A 17,692-nucleotide genomic window follows, 5' to 3' on the forward strand; every position below is an offset into this window, starting at 1 on the left:
GCACTCACAGCCCATATTTTTATTAATCACTATCTGAATCTATTTCATTCATTTATCAATATCAAGAAAAAAAAGAAAAATATTATTCAAATAAAATAACAAAAAATCAATCTGTCAAACAAATAAATAAATTAAACACATCATTAATAACAAATAGTTTTTACTAATAATAAATCTATTATCAACAAAATAAAAAAAGAGTCTTATTGTAATTTTATTAGTTTTTAGTTTGAAATAAATTTTTTTTATATTAATTATATTGAAATAAATATTTACTATTTTGTGATATAATTAATGATCTGTATAAATATATTTATAACTGATTTATATGATTAAAAGAATGAGGATACTAGAAAGAGTATAATTGTTTTTTGTGTAAAAAAATATATAGTAAATGTATGGACAGAAACATTTATTTTTGAAAACAAAAAATTATTTGATTAACTTTTGCTTGTTAAAAATCAAATTAAAATACAATCCTGATAATATTTACTTAAAATTTGAATCATTTATTAACAAATTAAAAATTTGATTCTATTAAAAAGTATTAAAAATCAAATTTATATTTATTAGTGAAAATTAAGTGTTTATTAGCATCTTCATTTTTAAAGGATGTCACGAAACAGAAGATCATTTAGTTAATAAAATTATCAAAAGGATACAAGTTTAATCGAAACTAGCGTCAACTTAACATAAAAAGATATAGATTAGTATACTCGTAAGCTTGAGTTCGAAAGAAAGTAAGTTGAATATAAATTTTATTAAAAGATGTTTGCAATTTAAATATATTTACTTTTTCTTTATATGAAATAAAGAAGCTTATCCTTTTTAATTAATATTTATTTATGAAAATTTAAATTTATTTTATAAGGAGGGCATATGGAACTCAGTAAGCACTTGATGAGCTTAAAAAAGACATTGAAAATAGAAAAACAAGAATTAGATAGTTGAAATTGATAACTGAAAAATCAGTAAATAGAAAGACTTCTGCAGCGTTATCAAACCTACGTAAATCTTGTGAAAATGTAAATTGATAATATGAGTTAGGAGGATGTCTTAATTTTTGGTTAAAAAATAGCATAAAAAGCAATATAACACACTTCTTGATGAAATTAACCTGGTAAAAATGTAGATAAATAAATTAAGGAGAGAAAGAGCATCATTTTTAGAAGAATATGTGCAAGCTGAACAAGAATTAGAAAATTACTCAAAAGAAGTCGAAACTTTAAATAAAATAAACGAGGCAAGAAGAGAAGAAGATGGTAAATAGCATTTCAGACAATAATTATATCTCAATTACTAAAACTCTTCTATTTTACAAAAGTTGATAGATAGATTAAATTGCTAGAATTAAAAGAGGCAAAGAATTAAGAACTTAGTAACTATGAATCTCAATTCAATACTATGAAAGTAAATATAAAATACTTTATTTAATGAAATTGTCAAATTAATTTTTTTTTAAATAAATTTAAAATTAGGAAACATTTTTAAAGAAAAAACTGGTACTAGATAAAGAATAAACCCATAATAAATTATTTAAAGAAGATGATAATATGTACGAAAACCATGACACACTTTCAGTGCTAAAGAACAGATTGAAAAAAATAATATTTGTAATAATTAGTTTATTAAAATTAGCTCGTATTTAAATAAATATTTTAGAGAAATAAAAATAAAGTAAGAATCCTAGATGATTATATGAGAAATCTAACTATTATAGATGATGGTTTTAATTAAATTAAAGAACAAACTGGTATGACAGATATTGTAGAAATATAAAACACATTCATAAAGTCTGAAGAATAAAATCACCAACTGTAAAAATTATTTTGTAATATACTATTATATATATATAATTTTAATATCTACTAAAGATTAACTTATAGTGATCTCTTAAACTAATAAATTGATAACTTAGAAGATGTAACTAAGGATATTGAAAGGAAAATTTCAGATTAAGAAAAAGAAAATTCTATTAGATAATAAATATTAAATGGTGTTCCAGATGAAGATAAATTAAAAGCTAAAATTTCTGCTATTTTATAAACCAAATAGATTCCTATCACCTAGTTTTAGTAACTGCTTGATGAGGTTTTCCCTTACTTGGAAGTAATTATTATTTTTTAAATACTGTTTAACTTTAATTTTATTATTATTAAAGTAAATGCTATTAGGGTTAGCAGAAAGTAAATTTAATACTTAATTCCCATATAAGCTATTTGAGTATTAAAATGGTATTTTGCTTAACGAAGGCACAGTTGATTTATACTTATGTAAATTAATATAATAAAGCTTTAGTTAATAATTTTTTATAATCACTTAAAATAGCTGATTTAGAAACATATATCATGGAACTGCTTAAATATATTGCCAAGAAAAATGGATTAAGTAATGCATACACTAGTGCTTTATTAATTGAAGGTATCCCTGAGAAAGACTTTAGTGCTAAAAAATAGGTATTTTATAATTTAGTTATTAATTTAAAGCTCCTTTTAAATTTATAGGTCGAATAGCAACCAAACATCCCTATAACCAATAATTAAGAGACAGATGAAAACAATCCCTCATTTTTAAATGATAACTAGCTCTATAACTATTAGTCTTTTAAAGATCATGCAATCAATATACTTGATAAAAAGAAATAATATTAAAGTGTACCAAATAATGTTGATTCAAGTCCACAATAAAAAAATTTGGATTCTGGACCTAATAAAGTATTAAGAGGAAATTATATGAAATGATTTAATTAAATATTTATATGATTAATACTCAAAACATTAAAGGAGATAAAATATAAAATTTAAATAATATATTGTAAATATGAGCTTTAATATAAATAAAAAATTTATTCCTATGTAAATTAATTTATGCATTTCTATATTTTAATTGCAATTTACCATTATAAATTTAGAAAATTCATTGTGAAATATTTACTTTTCCATTCATTTTTCTTTGAAATTGAAATTTTTTCCTTATAAAATTTTTTTAAACTATTTGATTTTTTTTAACAAGAATATTTACAAATTAATGATTTTTACTAAAACTATTTAGTGAATAAAAAAATTAAATTACCCATTTAATGTATTTTATATTTATAATTATATTATAATTTTCTCAATTAAACTCATTAATTTTTTTTAAGGTTTGTAAAAATTGTGTATGTTAGAGATGAATTTCAAAAATATTATAACTTTAAAAAGTTTCAAATTAATTAAATAAAACTGAAGAAAAATATTTCGTAGAAACATTATCTAGTTATATATGATATTCGATTAAAGATTGAAAGTATAAATTAAGAAGAATAAATAACTTATGTAAGCATAAAAGATACACAAATTATATGTATAAAAATCATCTTTATATAGCTATTATTTTAATTATTTTATATCAGAATCTATAAATTAAAAATATGATTTTATTCTTCATATTCTATATAGTTAGTTTAAAATATTTGTAATGTACAATGTTAAAATGTTAGTTTGATTTTAAATAAATTGGTGAGGTTGGAAGTTTGATAGGTAGACTTTATTATTTTTATCTTTCATATTTATTGTATTAATTGCTGCTCAATTTTTTCTTTAATCTATTTAATCATAGTCGAACTTTGAGGAATTTCTAGTTAATCTTCCACTCCTAGTAGTTCTTTGTTGTTACTGTGATTGTAAATTAGGAATATTTTATTAAACATTTTGCTATCCTAAATTTTAAGATTAGAATTCGTTTAATTAGTAATCTTAATTCACATTTTAGTTTATATCATATCCTTAATTTGCCTCATAATTATAATTAGTTTAACTATAATTATTATCTGCATTATTAATGGGTTCGTATAACTAAGAATTATAATTCAAATCTTAATTAATCTAGCTCTGTTGATTATTAAAGTATTAGTTGCTAGGTTCGTTTATTAAACCAGTAACTGCATAAGGTTAACCATTTTAATTAGCATTTTGTTGGTTAAAATAAGTATCATTACTGTTAGAGTTATTTTGATATGCGGAATTATTATACTGGTATTATTAATTTTATTGATTAAAATTATTGTTAATTTAATTATAATTTTGTTGAGGTTTTTATTGTTGGATTGCATTATATGCTACTTGAGAGTTAGGATATTTTTATTAATATTGTTCTGCCTAAAGTAGAGGATTGTTAATTAGAGCGTGAGGTTTTTCTATTGGTACAGGTATTAAACTTTATTAAGATTATTAAGGAATCTTTATTTAAATGTTATTATTATTTATTGATAAATTGTTTTAGTTGGAGTTAGTATTGTAGTTGGGGAACAGAGTTTAAATAGTTTTTATTAGATTTTTTTTATTTTTTATTGCTAGAGATAAACACATTTCTACGTTTAGGAAATTGCTTACAATCGAAGTTAATATTTCTTTAACTCTCTTCGAACTCTCACAGATAGGACTATCAGGATTATTAAATTTATGAGCATTCGAATCTATCAAGTTTATATCATGAAATATGCTTTGTTGAGAACGATAGTATCCGTTTAATAGTCTTCTTCTAATTTTTGAAATATCCATTGGGAATTCAACAAATTCATAATAATGTTTATATTTCTTTAAGTTGACAGCTTCTTCAAAATAGCAAGTTATTTCACTTTGATTATCAATTACTGCTTAAATTAGCTTAAAAATTTATTCTGTTTCTTCCTTAGAAAGACATGCGTCATCGTTTGGATAGTCATCAGGAGAGGATGTTCTTCTGATTGGATATATGACATCCCAGCAAGAGATTCTAATCATATTAGGCCCTTCTAAATTTTATTTTAACTTTTGTATAATTTTTTCATCTGTTGTATCTAATTTGACTTTAAGCTTCAAGTACTCAGAATTCAACTATTATAAAATAAATTATTTTGAAATATATTTTAATTAATGAAATAATTAATTAATTACCTTTTAATATTCTTCTTTTGGTGACACTTCAACCACTTAACCGCTGAATACTTAATTATGGTAAAAGAATTCTAATTACTGAGGTACCTTAAGGTTTTCTTAGAAGCAAATTGACTAATCATATAATTCCTAAGGAATCAAGAAACTTCCACATTAAACTTAAGAATTTGAAAAATAAACTGAGAATTCTTCTCCTGTTTCTAAAATTTTGAGCTGAATAAGTAAGAATATAGGTCTTTCTCTATATTTTTCTTGCATCTTTTTTGTGCTTAACATAGGATAGGAGTATTCGATAGAGCTTATTTGACATAAGGTTGGCTTATAGAGCTCTTTGTAACTTAAAAATGGTAGAATATGATAATCTTAAGCTTAAGATGTCTAACCTTTCTTTTAAAAGTTAGAAGAATGCTCATCTCCTTGAAATTCATCACCACTGTCTATCAATTTAGAGGACCTTTGGATACTTTTTTTTGTAGACTTATTATTTCCATTTTAAAGAGATTTTTCATTTTCTTTTTATAGTCTGTCAATCAATGGTTCGTAATCAAAGATTTCGAAATATTTTTCACAGTACTCTTCATGAGCCTAGAAGATGTAATAACACATGTCATTTATTTATGGAATATATTGGTAAGGATCGTTTGTTTCTCTTTCTAGGTACTCTCTGCTGAAAGTTCTTTTATCTTATTCGTCTTTCTGTATACGTACTGTGTTATTATTAGCATAACAGTCAAAACAAAAGTACTTTTTATCTTTCAAACATCCTCTATATTTACTGCAATACTCATCATGGTAAGCATGTTTGCAAATATTGCAAGATTTTGCTTCTCCCTCAATAATTTGCTCACATCTTTAGCAAAGAGATTTTTTATCTTCAGGCATTGATGCCATATCTTCATTAAGCGCATCAGAGTCGTTAGTTTTTATTTTTTTAACTAATTTATTACTACTTTAACCACTTTTCTTAATACCAGCTTCTGATGAAGTTCTTTTTTTCAAGTAATTTTTCTTCTTCTTGTCAGTGTATTCTTCGTCCTCTTCATCAAAGTCATCTATTTCTTCATCTTCATCATTATCATAGATTTTATGCTTCTCTATGTTTTTATGCTCATTTTAAACTTGGTTATCATCCTCGTCATTAACAATACCATTCTTTTTACTGCTTCTGTTTTTTTACTTTGGTAATTCATCTTCTTCTTCATCAGAATCTTAAATTTTTTTTCTGTTTGTGTATGAAGTACGAAGCGAACGACCACTCTATCTTGAATTTTAGTTATTTTATGATAAAGATTAAGCACCGCCTACTGATTTTTTTGGTTTCCTCAACTTATATTCATAATCATCCTCGTCCTCATAATTAATATCAACTTCATCGTCATCTTCTTCCATGATTTCATCTGAAAACCTATCTTCAGACTCACTATCGTTGCTGTTAAAGCCGTCATTATATTATCTATTTTTCTTGCTCTTTTTATTTCTTGATGAAGCTCTGAGAGTCTTTGTATTATTTTGTGAATCTTAATATGTCGCAGTTGAGCTTCTAGTTTGATGTGCATTAGCTCTTGTTTCAGCCAAATTATGAGATTATTATAAATGAGAAGAGTTATTCTATCTCAAAGAATGATGGTTATTGCTATTAGTATTATTGTCTAAGTATAAATCATCATTGTCCTCTTCGATGATGTGTTGATTTCTCCTTCTCAATCTTGTGTTTGTGTTACCTTCATAATCTTAGCTGCTATTATATCCTGCATTAGATTAGAGAGTAGCATCTTCTCCAGTAGTATACTACATACTATAACTACTTCTCGTATTCCTATTATATCTTAATGTACCTTAGCGCTGCTATCCTTCTGTTTATTACTGGCTTATGGTTTGTGCTCTTGTTTCATTTGAAGTCGTATTAGAAAATCTTTTCAAGCGTGTTCTTCTCTAATTTGAAGAATCCTTTTTCTCTTCTTCCTCTTCATCTAAATAGTCATCAGCCACGATTCTCCTTCCTCCTCTTGATCTATTTCTATTATTAGATTAGTTTCTTCTGTCATTACTTTCGAACCCTCCCCCAGTTCTTCTAGGCAAAGGATCATCAAACATCTCCATTTCTTCAAGTAAATCTTTTTAAATTTCATCATCATCTTCATTTATGTCTTTGAAATTTACCTCACTATCATCTTAACTCGGTATCTTTAATTATTATTTATTGTTTAAAGATATTATTTGAATTTTAAAAATTTTACCTCTTCCTCAGATTGCATAGAGTCTTCAAAGTCATCATTGAATCCAACCTAATTAGTATTACTCTATCTACCACCTGGTCTTCTTCCTCTTCCGCGCTATCCAGTTCTTGAATTTTAATTATTTAAAGCAGCTGGTTAAGGCATTTAGCTAGGCCTTCTACTTAGTTATTAATTCCCAAATGGTATTGTATTTGAGCGTCCTTGATCCAAGTCTTCATCGTCTATGACTCTTCTTCTATTATTATTTCTTTACTATATAAGAGTAGCCTATTCACTTTCTTATCTAAGAAGAGGAGCAGGAGCAGGATCAGAAATTTATCTTTCTTGTAGAATTCTAGGTTGCGATTGCTAAATAACTTATTAAAACAAATCTTCATCAGTTTTAGTTTCAGTTTTCTTAATATCTAAAGAGTGTCTTTTTTGCATTTCTTTTGACATTTTTTTCAGAATTTCCATTCTTTCATTATAATCAACTCTCATGCTTCCTTCCATAGTTGCATTTGCATTGTTATAGGAGTCTCTCAATTAATTACATAAAGCAAAATAAGCATGTTTCTCTTTTTCTTAGTTTTTTAAATATTTTTCAACTAAATTTTCTGAAAAGTTTTCATCTTTTTCTTTTTATTCATTTTCTAATATTTTTAATTCAGATATTTTATCTTCTATCAACTTTAAAGCCATTTCTGATGTTTCTTCAAAATAGCCTCTATCTTTTAATTTTTTGAGATCATTATTATATTCAAATCTATATGGGATTCTCTAATAATCACAAATTTTTCCTCTACTTTTAGTATTAATTTCTACATCATCATCTGTAGACAGTGGTACATGATTATCACTATATATAAATATCTCTGTGTCATTAGCAAAGAATTATTCTGTAGGAGTAGTCTTATATATTTCTGCGCAATCATATCCATACAAGCTAAAAGAGCCATAGTAAGTACTTGCGACGAATTTTAATCCATCTGGTGCCCAACAACCTAATTATTTATTTTAAAAAATAATTTTTTTTATTAATTTTGAAAAATATTTTATCCAACAATAGAAACCGAATAATTAATTATTCTAATAAAAAAATTTATATTTAATCCATCAATCATTTCTACTTAAAAAAAAATAAACTAACTCACTTGCGGTAAAATTAAATTAACAAGTAAATGTTCGTAACTGATAAATTTTATTTTTGCTCTTTTAGTGTTTATTTGCTAATTATTACTAGTTTTAATGTTTATTTATTTTAGAGCAAAGAAAAAAGCAGTAGATAGGATTGATTTTTAGAAAATTTAAAATGCAATTTTATTTATTACTGATCATTTAAATAAATAAATCAAAAATAAAAGACCAAAATTAATTTAAAAATTTAATATTTCTTTTTTAATTAAACAAAAGATTACCATCTAAAACGGGTACTTCAAGATTAGGATATCCAATATGGTATCCCCTTTCTTAGAATATATTCAAAATACATCCTAAAGAGACATCATAGATGATAATTTGACCTGCGTAATCTGCTGTTAAGAGGATATTTTCTTATGTTGGATGGGGTTCAAAAACTAAAATATGATCTTAAAGTCTTGCGGGTGTATTTTGTTGAGTAAACTCATGCTTGATTTTCTTTTCAGCTAGTTCATGTACATAAACAACTGTTTCTACTTCTTTTGTCCTCTTCATTTTTCTGGTAAAGGTAGCGAATGCATATCTATTCTTGCAACTGAATGCTACATTCCAGCAGTTTTTTTCGCACTTTTTAAAAAAATTATAAAATTAAGTAAAACATAAACAAAAGCATCAAAAGTAGAAATAATTTGTTGAAAAAATTGAGTAGAAGACATCATTATTATAATCATATCTTCCTTCATTATGAAAAATAATAAATGAGTCAAATAAATGTTTGATGAAAATGAAATTAATTAAATTTTGAAAACAAAGAGTGATAAACTAGCTGTTAGTTAGTTTGTTAGTTTTAATTAAAACTCTCTTTTGTTATATTTGATAAATGATATAAAAATCTTTATTTAACTTGAATTGTTAATTATTGGCGCATAAAAATAAAGACGAAGATTAAAGATGAAAATCTAATAATTCTACCTTGTTGGAGTTGTCAAAATAAATTGAGAAGATTTAATCACTGAGTCTTTTATCGTTTTCTATCAGCTTTTTCCAAGGCCATATTTTTGCATATCCATCGAAAGAAGCAGTGATCATGAACTCTCCGTTGGGTGAGAATTTTATCAGCTAGCAATTCTTAGAATGTTCTTTCTTTTCTATGAATGGAAGAACTTAGCGATTTCTATTTTCGAGGGTGTGTATCTTTTCCCAAACTAAAATTTCTCCTGTTTCAGTGCCGACAACTAAGTAACCAGATGGGTGAGTCTCTATGCAAACAGCTTCATTCTTATTATCGTTATCAACTATCTTAGATTCTTGCATTTTTTTGTGCTTTCTCATTGCGAGAGTGATAACTGGCTGCAAATTTTAATTTATACCACCTCCATTTTCTTTGAATTAATCTTCTTTGTATCTATATTTTTGATTAATATTATTTTTAAAAACAAATTTTGATTTTTGAAATATAGATATGAATCAATTAATCTTTTTTAATAACCAACCAACCAAAATCCTTAATTTAATTCTTTAGAAATAAATAATAACTAACTAAATTAATATTTTCTTTTTTTTTATTCATAAATTTGATTTTTTACTGCGCTGCGGGCAAATTGCAATCAATACTAATAAATTTCTATCCGTTCATTAATATTTGATTGTTTAAATTGAATTGTGTATTTTGAAATAAATCTAAATTTTCTGAAGCTGGCATAGAAGTGCTAATCAAAAAGTAGAATTAAACAAACTAAATTCTAAATTAAAATGGCTGATTAAGATCAAATATTTTGGGATCCAGGTCATTTTTTTAGTTTTTGAAGAGGAAAAATCACTGGAAAAATATTGAAAAAATAGGGAAAGATTAAAATAAAAATGATGTTTAAATATTTACATAAGAATATTTCCAACATTGCTCATCATCAATAGGTAGAGTTATTCAGTAAATTCATTTTGATATTTATAGAAAACAACAGCATTTAATTATTCTTTTGATTTAAAACAAGTAAGACACCTTTAATTAAAGATATCCCAAACTCTTGCTGTTAAATCTATAGAGCAAGTTACTAAATACTTATTGCAAGGAGATATATCGTTGCTCAAAATTCCGCTAGTATGACCTTTTAAATTTGACAAAAGTAATCCGTTCTCAGCACTCCAAATCTTAATTAATCCTTCTTCGTCTGCAGTTATAACTAGGCGTCCGCTCTTATCGAATGTTGTATTGTATATTGGAATGTAAGGTTCACCACTCTCCTCATTTATAGAGCCTGAGTCAGCAGAATATGCATGACCAAAACATGTTTTTAAATGCTAAAACCTCAAGATAAATGTATCGTTGGATAACTCATCAGTATTTTTAAGGCTCTTACCTTATCTCTTTTTCTTAATAAACAAGTCTCTAGCTGGTTAAATATACATTGCAGGCTCATTGAGCATTTAAGAAAGCTTGGTCATCTTTTAAATAAACAAATTCTGTATACCTTTATTTTAGTTTTTTACGCGCTATGCACTAAAGCGCTAATAAATAGATAAGATTGTATTAAGATTTTCATCCTTTGAAAAGAGTGCAGAATGACAACTACTTCCTTTTTATTAGAAATTTAACTCATCAAATGTTGCATCTACGTGGCTTCCATCAAATGCCAGTAGCTAGCCCAATAAATGATTTGCTTCAGCGTAGCCTTTAATCTGCTCTAGTAGCCTTCTATCAAAATATTCGTCTTGCTATAAGTACTGGATAATCAAAAAATATAGACGCTGTTTAACCATGTTCTGATTATCAAAAAACACTCTGCCTTTTGAGCTTACGTGTTTTGTCATAATAATTTCTTCTTCCTACATAATTTCTAAGTCTTAATTAATAGCTTAGAGGTTATATCAGTATGCTTTTAGACACTATTTCAATTCTTATTTAGACCCCTCAAACGTCGTTATTCCAATTTTAAAAGTTTAGCTGATGGATAATACTTGATATCGAAGTAATGTTTTCCTTATTTTAAATTGCGATTCTTTTAAATTTTAACTATTCTTAACCTTTTATTTATAATGATTATTCTAAATAATTTATTGTCTTATTTGTGCTATTTATTGTCTCTTTAGATTCAGAATTGTTTCTTTCTTTCTTGGACTTCTTCCTCTTTTTCTCTTCTTCTTAATCTTATTTATTTCTTCTTATTATTATAGATCTATGAATGAGCTTTGCTTTTAATTGTTTTTAGTTTTTTTACTTTTTAACTTTTCTTTTATTTATTAATGTATTTTCTTTATTAAGATTATATATATGCACTACATATATGATTGCTTTATATTTAATATTCAATCAGAGAAAGAGATGGGGAAAACAAACAAACAAACAAACAAATTATTTAATTAATAAATCAAATCAATACAAACAAAATAAAACAAGACAAATCATTCATACAGAAGCAAAGAAATTAATTGTTTTATGATCCAGACTAAATAAATAAATAAGTGCACTTACAAAATTGCATTGATCTGATACTGTGCAGTATGCATTCCTTTAAAGATTTCAAGCTTTTTTGGAGCAGGATTGCCCTTTTAACTTTGTTTGAGGTGTCTTAGAAATGCAAAGCTTTTATTTGATCGAAATGCATTTTATATATACATTAAACAATTAATTGACTCTTTTTATATTACCCTATATTTATAAACTCTTTCCTCATCATTTAATTAATTTATAAAGATGATTCAAAATTCTTTTGATTTTCCCCCTTATAAATTTGATTAGAATTATATCAAAATACCCTCTAAAAATCAAAAAAACTTACTTTTCAAAAAAATAATAATAATAAAATAAAAGGTTTGAAAGATTTCAAAATTAATAAAAGTCTTTCGACTTATGCTAACCAATAATAAAGTTCAACAAATAAGCAATAAAAATCTTTCTTATCACCTAGTTACTCACTCAACTACCTTGTAGACGATGCGATCTAACTCGGACACAATGTCTACTTTTTATCATTATACTTAGTCATCCACCATAATGAAAAAAAACATAAAAATTTCATTTTCTGCTTGCTGAACCATTTTTACTTAAAAATTATTGTCTTCATTTTTTTTGTTGTTATCCAAATATTTTAGAATCATTTTCTTATCCTTTGTTTGTAAAAAAAAAATACTTTTGCGCCATATCACTTACCTTCTATTAGTAATCGCGCTAGAATGATTAATTTTAATACTTATTTATTTTCGCCCCTTATTTTAATTAAAAAATAATCTAATCAAAACTATTAAGAAGCAAATAATCAATCACATCACTTAATTTATTTGAAACTTCAGCTTTTATATGAATCTTAACTATTTAGTTTGATATCAATGAGTTTTACCCCAATTAAAAAAGAAAATAAGAAAATCTCCTCTCTTATTAATCCTAATAAATAAACATTTTTCAATCTATTTTAACTAACAATCCATTCTGTAATTCTGTGCATCGCAGTCAATATAATTTCTGTCTTTTAATCAAAAAATTTAAATAAATTTTCATAATTAGACTTCATTGTATGTATCCCCATCTGGGAAATAAAGTTTAATTTTTGTTTAAATAATGAAAGTAAAATTAAATTATTGTTAAATAAAATTAAAAATTTAAATAGATGATTAGATAAAAAGGAAATTATTTAAATTCTTTATTTCAGCTCCTGATTTAATTTGTATGCATATTAATAAAATAATTTCTTTAAATTTTAGAAATAAAATAAATTCACAAATATAAAAAAACATCTTATATAAAAATTATTTTACTCATTTTATTAAATTATATTTAAAATATAATTCTCTCACTAAAGTAATTTGAAAGAATCCAAAAAAAAAAGAAGCAAAAGTCTAAATAAACTCTTTATAATCTTTCTAAAAATATAATTTCACATTTAATTATCTTAAATTATTATTTAAAATATTTTGTTCGAGGATATTATAAAAAAAATTTTGTTTGAGATTATTTTTAAAAATATTTTGTTTTAAAAAAATATTTAAAATAATTATTAGAATCTGAAATAATTTATATTGACATAAATAAATACTTGAAATTTATTACTTAAATTAAGAACAACAATAAGAGTTTGTTTTGTTTTATTTACTTTATATCCATTTATTGAATTAGTTTTCATTTTTTATAGAGTTCGTTTATATTTGGCTAAATTACAAACTTTTTATTGATATTATCTACATTAAAAATAGTTGGATTTTCAAAAAGATGCTTTGCTTAATCGATTGCTACAAATTATTATTTACAATTATTTTGTACACCTTCTGTCACATCAAAAATATTTTAACCACAGATAAACTAAACAGATCCATCACTGTATATTCTCAATTTTCCCATATTAAATCCTTATTCTTTCTTTGGGTCTTTCTAAGCAAAATAGTCAATTGTATTATAATTGTACTTAATGGAGTTACCAGCAGAATCATATGGTTTTTGAGCATTAAAACTTAAAATTTCTTTTAACTCATGAAGCTTTTCAACATCTAATTTCTTTAATTTAAGTTTGGTTTTAGCATTTTGGGGTAGCTTATAGACAAACTAAGAGGGAAATTACAACATATTGAACTTTTTACTATCTAAAATTTCGTGTTTAGCTTTTTCATCATTTTTATTATCCTAGCTTATTAACTAAAATGGTAATTTAGTAGGCTCAAACATATTATCAGGCTTATGTGTATTAGCCAAATCTTCCTCTTCTATAGTTCCTTCTACTACCTACGATAATAACTTGCATTTAAAATATAAACATAAACCTAATTTTTTTACTTATTTCGTTTCGTAATTCTTTAGTTCAGTTGCTCCATCATCTTAATTTTAAATATCTCCAACTATCATATTATATTAACATTAGTATTTTTATTTAATCACTTATTTAAATTATTTACTTTCTTCCTTAGATATTCTTGCGCCATGAAATCCCTTTCTCTTTGTTGTTACAGGTTAGGCTTTTTCAATCCCAAAGAACGAAGAACTAAAATTAATTAATTAATTGATTTATTTGTTTATTTAATAAATTAAAATATTTTTTTAATTCTTGCAAATGAATACCCTTTTTGTGTTACTAAAGTATCAACTTCTTAATCTTATTCACTTTGTTATTTTTTTAATGCCTCTTATTCTTCTTTTAATTACTATTTAATCACTTCAGGATCAATTTGTTTCTTCAAATTTGGATTGACTTTGAATTTTTTCTTTTCTCCTGCTAAAAATATAAAAAAAGAATTTAAATTCATTATAATTATTCTATTTTAAAAAGAGTTATATGAGGATTTGCAATTATCAATTCTCATTTAAATGTAATGAAACATGATATTTAATTATATTATTTTTACATTTTGCTCTAGTTTATTATTCCTTTTATTATAAGTCAGCTTATAAAACTTAACTTCTTTTAATGACACTTTCATCTAAATCTTCTCCGATTTACACAAGTCCTTAAGTGAACTATTGGTATTCTATTTTATAAATTTAAGGCTTAAATATAATTCAGATAGTAATATTAATTATAACATTTATTCATTAGTTGATAAGAATATTTAAAAATGGTAATAATATAAATCAGGTACCTTTATCTGCCATGCCTTGCTTCTCGTTGAGCTTAGCAGATGGAATAAAAGTATCTTGGTTTTAATTTCTTTCTCTTTTTGCCATTTTATTGCTAATTTTGTAAGTTATTTAGTTATCAAATAAATCAAAGATACACTTTTTAAAGCAAAAATTAATATTTTTAATCAATGAATTAAGATGAAATAATATATAAATAAATATTTCTCTAGGTAGAAGAAACAATTATATTGCTACTAATAGACATTACAACGATAAAAAGAGATTAATCTCTGAACTCTTTTAAAAAGAATTAACTTAGTTAAAAGAAATAATTCATTTAGAAAGATAAAAATTTTTAAATATTTTCCTTATAAATTAAATTGTTTAAAAAAAATAATTTTTATTTCGAGTAAGAAAATAAATAAATTATTAATAAATATTTGAGAAAATTTAAAATATTATTTTAACTAATTTTAAGTAAGTTTATTTATTTTTGTTATTTAGTTTTTAATTTTTACACAAAATTAAACATTATATATAAATAGTTTTATTTATGAACTCAATTATAAACTTCCTTATAGGCATTTTTTATAGCTAGGTCGAAATCTCCTTTAATTATAGTAATATCTGTTGTTGATAACTAATTTTGGAAAGAGTCACCTTTATCAAAAAATCCACAAATTGCTAAAATTTAAGAAGATTATTTGTAATTTAAAATTGACTCCTTTATGATTTTATTTTCCTTTTTTATGTTCCTATACTTTTCCTCAGTTGGATTTCTGATGATATTTTCAAAGAGTTTTCCAAATAAATCTGCAAAATTATCTGATTTTTCTTTAGTTTTTTTATTATTTTTAAAAATTTGCACAATTAATTCTGTAAGCTGTTAACATCTATTCATTTCAGCTTTATCCATCTATTTATTGCTTACTTCAGCAGATTAGTTCTTTTAAATAGCAGATCTATCTCCTACATTTACTGCTATTGATAAAGTATTATTAACCTAATAGGCTATACTTTTAGGAATACTAACAGCTAAATACTCTTATATTTAAGTTGAATATATTTAGTATTTTTCATACATCAAACCTTTAATTACTGTGATTACTTCAATAAAGTTTTCTTTATTGTTTTCTCTTAAAATTAATGTGTTCAAACCACTTTCAATGCTACTATGAAGAAACTTCATCATTTAAATCTGATTATCTTTATTTTATTTCAAACTAAAGTGTTTAGCTTAAACATTTAAAAAAGTGCTTTCTATTTCCTAAATTTCTTATTAAGAAATAGTTTAGTTAGATATGCAAACAGAATTTATTTTTAACTAGTCCAAATAAAATATCTATCCTTCTCTAGATTTTACATTATTTTAAAATTGATTTAATGATTATAAAAATATTTTGCAAGGTTTATTTGTTGATATCTTATTTCCTTAATCATTGCTCTCAATAAAATCCTTATGATTATAAATAAATAAAGGAAGTTAAAGCTTGGTAAAAATAGTTTGTTAAAATATTTCATTTTCACCAACAAAGTTATTTTCTGCATTTTAACTATCTTCTTGCTTCTGTTATTGTTATTATTCGTTTTAAATAGCTTTTTTTGCAGATTAGTTTTGAATGACATAGTTTGGGTAACTAGCTTAGAATTAAGAAAAATTGCTTTGAATAATATTAAAACTTTTTGCTTTTACACTTTTAGAGTTAAAAAGCTTGATTACTGATTTTATTCTTTAAGTAATACGGATATTTTGTTGGTTTTGCTTTAATTATGCTGAAGCTACAAGCCTAGATTCATCAAATGAGGAGTAAGAGCCAAATTAAATCATAGAATTAGCAGGAACTAGGCTCTGCTAATCATTCTCATCTGTGATGAAAAACACATCTTTAAAATCGAATAAAATTTTCAAAGTTTAATCACTAGAATTAAGAGCTTATTCTTTATTTGCATCCATATTCATAAATAGAATTATATGCGATTTAGAATAATCATCAATCGATCTTAAATCTATAAACTCAGATTCCTAGTTTTTAGGTATTGCAGATGCCTCCTTCAGGCGATACGCTATCTCTTTATTAAGATAATTCACTACTACAGAGTCTTTTACAAAATAAACTGGAACTATTCCGTTTTCAGATACTACAATTTTGCTTTTTAAATTATTTTGTTCCTTAACATTTTTTCCACTAAGCGAAAAACTATGAACAGGAATAATAATATTTGATGAACCACATCCCATATCGGCTAGAATATTATGATGTTAAATATCTTAAATATGTTTTAATATTCTAAATTTTTTTAAATTTATAAAAAATTAATTTATTATTTATTTTTTTGTATTAAGAGATTATTATTATATCAAGCTTATTTGTTGCTTAATCAAATACAAAATAAAATCTGAATGAATATAGAAAAGTAAATTATCTAGAAAAAAAAAGGAATGTGTGGAATATAAAGTTACATTATCATATTTTATATTTTAATTGTAATAGCAACTTAATTTAATAGAATTTTCGGTTATTATTCTCATAAAAAAGTTAGTTTTTTTAAAAAAAATAATTACAAAGTTCTAAAAAAACATTTTTATTTTCTTTTCAAAAACTATAATTAAATAAACAAAAGTTTACCTTTTAAATTTTTTAAGTATTATGAAAACAAAAAAGTTTTATAAAATTATTAGTTGAAACTTATTTACTATAATTTTACTTTTTATATTACCATTCAATATAAATTAATTACCTTAAATATTTTATTTATACATTAATTAATTAAAAAATATTTCAAAATCAATTTAAAATTTAAGATAAAGTTAGATTTTTTAAAGTGTAAAGCGAATATAATTTTTATATTTTAATATTAATTTTTAAAGGAAAAATAACTTTTAA

At 24.2% G+C, this 17,692-nt stretch overlaps 4 protein-coding genes across 4 annotated transcripts; 1 reads left to right on the top strand and 3 right to left on the bottom strand. All coding sequences in view use genetic code 6, as the record gives it.

The window, feature by feature from the left end:
- Positions 1 to 612: 612 nt before the first annotated feature.
- Positions 613 to 2,741, top strand: TTHERM_00142370 (hypothetical protein; the record flags this gene model as incomplete). Its single annotated transcript, XM_001011075.2, has 10 exons — positions 613 to 740; positions 872 to 1,025; positions 1,079 to 1,262; positions 1,325 to 1,410; positions 1,479 to 1,613; positions 1,663 to 1,817; positions 1,875 to 2,109; positions 2,162 to 2,273; positions 2,329 to 2,456; positions 2,505 to 2,741. 10 exons carry the CDS (start codon positions 613 to 615, stop codon positions 2,739 to 2,741), a joined length of 1,554 nt encoding a protein of 517 aa, XP_001011075.2.
- Positions 2,742 to 3,566: 825 nt separating this feature from the next.
- On the bottom strand, positions 3,567 to 11,098 carry TTHERM_00142380 (bromodomain protein; the record flags this gene model as incomplete). Its single annotated transcript, XM_001011076.3, has 6 exons — positions 3,567 to 4,853; positions 4,914 to 7,097; positions 7,151 to 8,133; positions 8,548 to 8,896; positions 9,242 to 9,674; positions 10,149 to 11,098. 6 exons carry the CDS (start codon positions 11,096 to 11,098, stop codon positions 3,567 to 3,569), a joined length of 6,186 nt encoding a protein of 2,061 aa, XP_001011076.2.
- Positions 11,099 to 13,379: 2,281 nt separating this feature from the next.
- Positions 13,380 to 14,981, bottom strand: TTHERM_00142390 (RNA polymerase III RPC4 protein; the record flags this gene model as incomplete). Its single annotated transcript, XM_001011077.4, has 5 exons — positions 14,828 to 14,981; positions 14,594 to 14,716; positions 14,310 to 14,463; positions 14,147 to 14,232; positions 13,380 to 14,089 (listed from the first exon to the last, which is right to left on the bottom strand). The coding sequence occupies exons 1-5, from the start codon at positions 14,910 to 14,912 to the stop codon at positions 13,380 to 13,382; spliced, it is 1,158 nt and encodes a 385-aa protein (XP_001011077.4). The 5' UTR covers positions 14,913 to 14,981.
- Positions 14,982 to 15,366: 385 nt separating this feature from the next.
- Positions 15,367 to 17,046, bottom strand: TTHERM_000142399 (cyclic nucleotide-binding domain protein; the record flags this gene model as incomplete). The annotated part of the gene is made up of 1 exon (XM_012796338.1): positions 15,367 to 17,046. The coding sequence occupies one exon, from the start codon at positions 17,044 to 17,046 to the stop codon at positions 15,367 to 15,369; it is 1,680 nt and encodes a 559-aa protein (XP_012651792.1).
- Positions 17,047 to 17,692: the final 646 nt, after the last annotated feature.

The sequence above is a fragment of the Tetrahymena thermophila genome (assembly GCF_000189635.1).
Source record: "Tetrahymena thermophila SB210 genomic scaffold scf_8254747, whole genome shotgun sequence".
NCBI lineage: Eukaryota > Ciliophora > Oligohymenophorea > Hymenostomatida > Tetrahymenidae > Tetrahymena > Tetrahymena thermophila.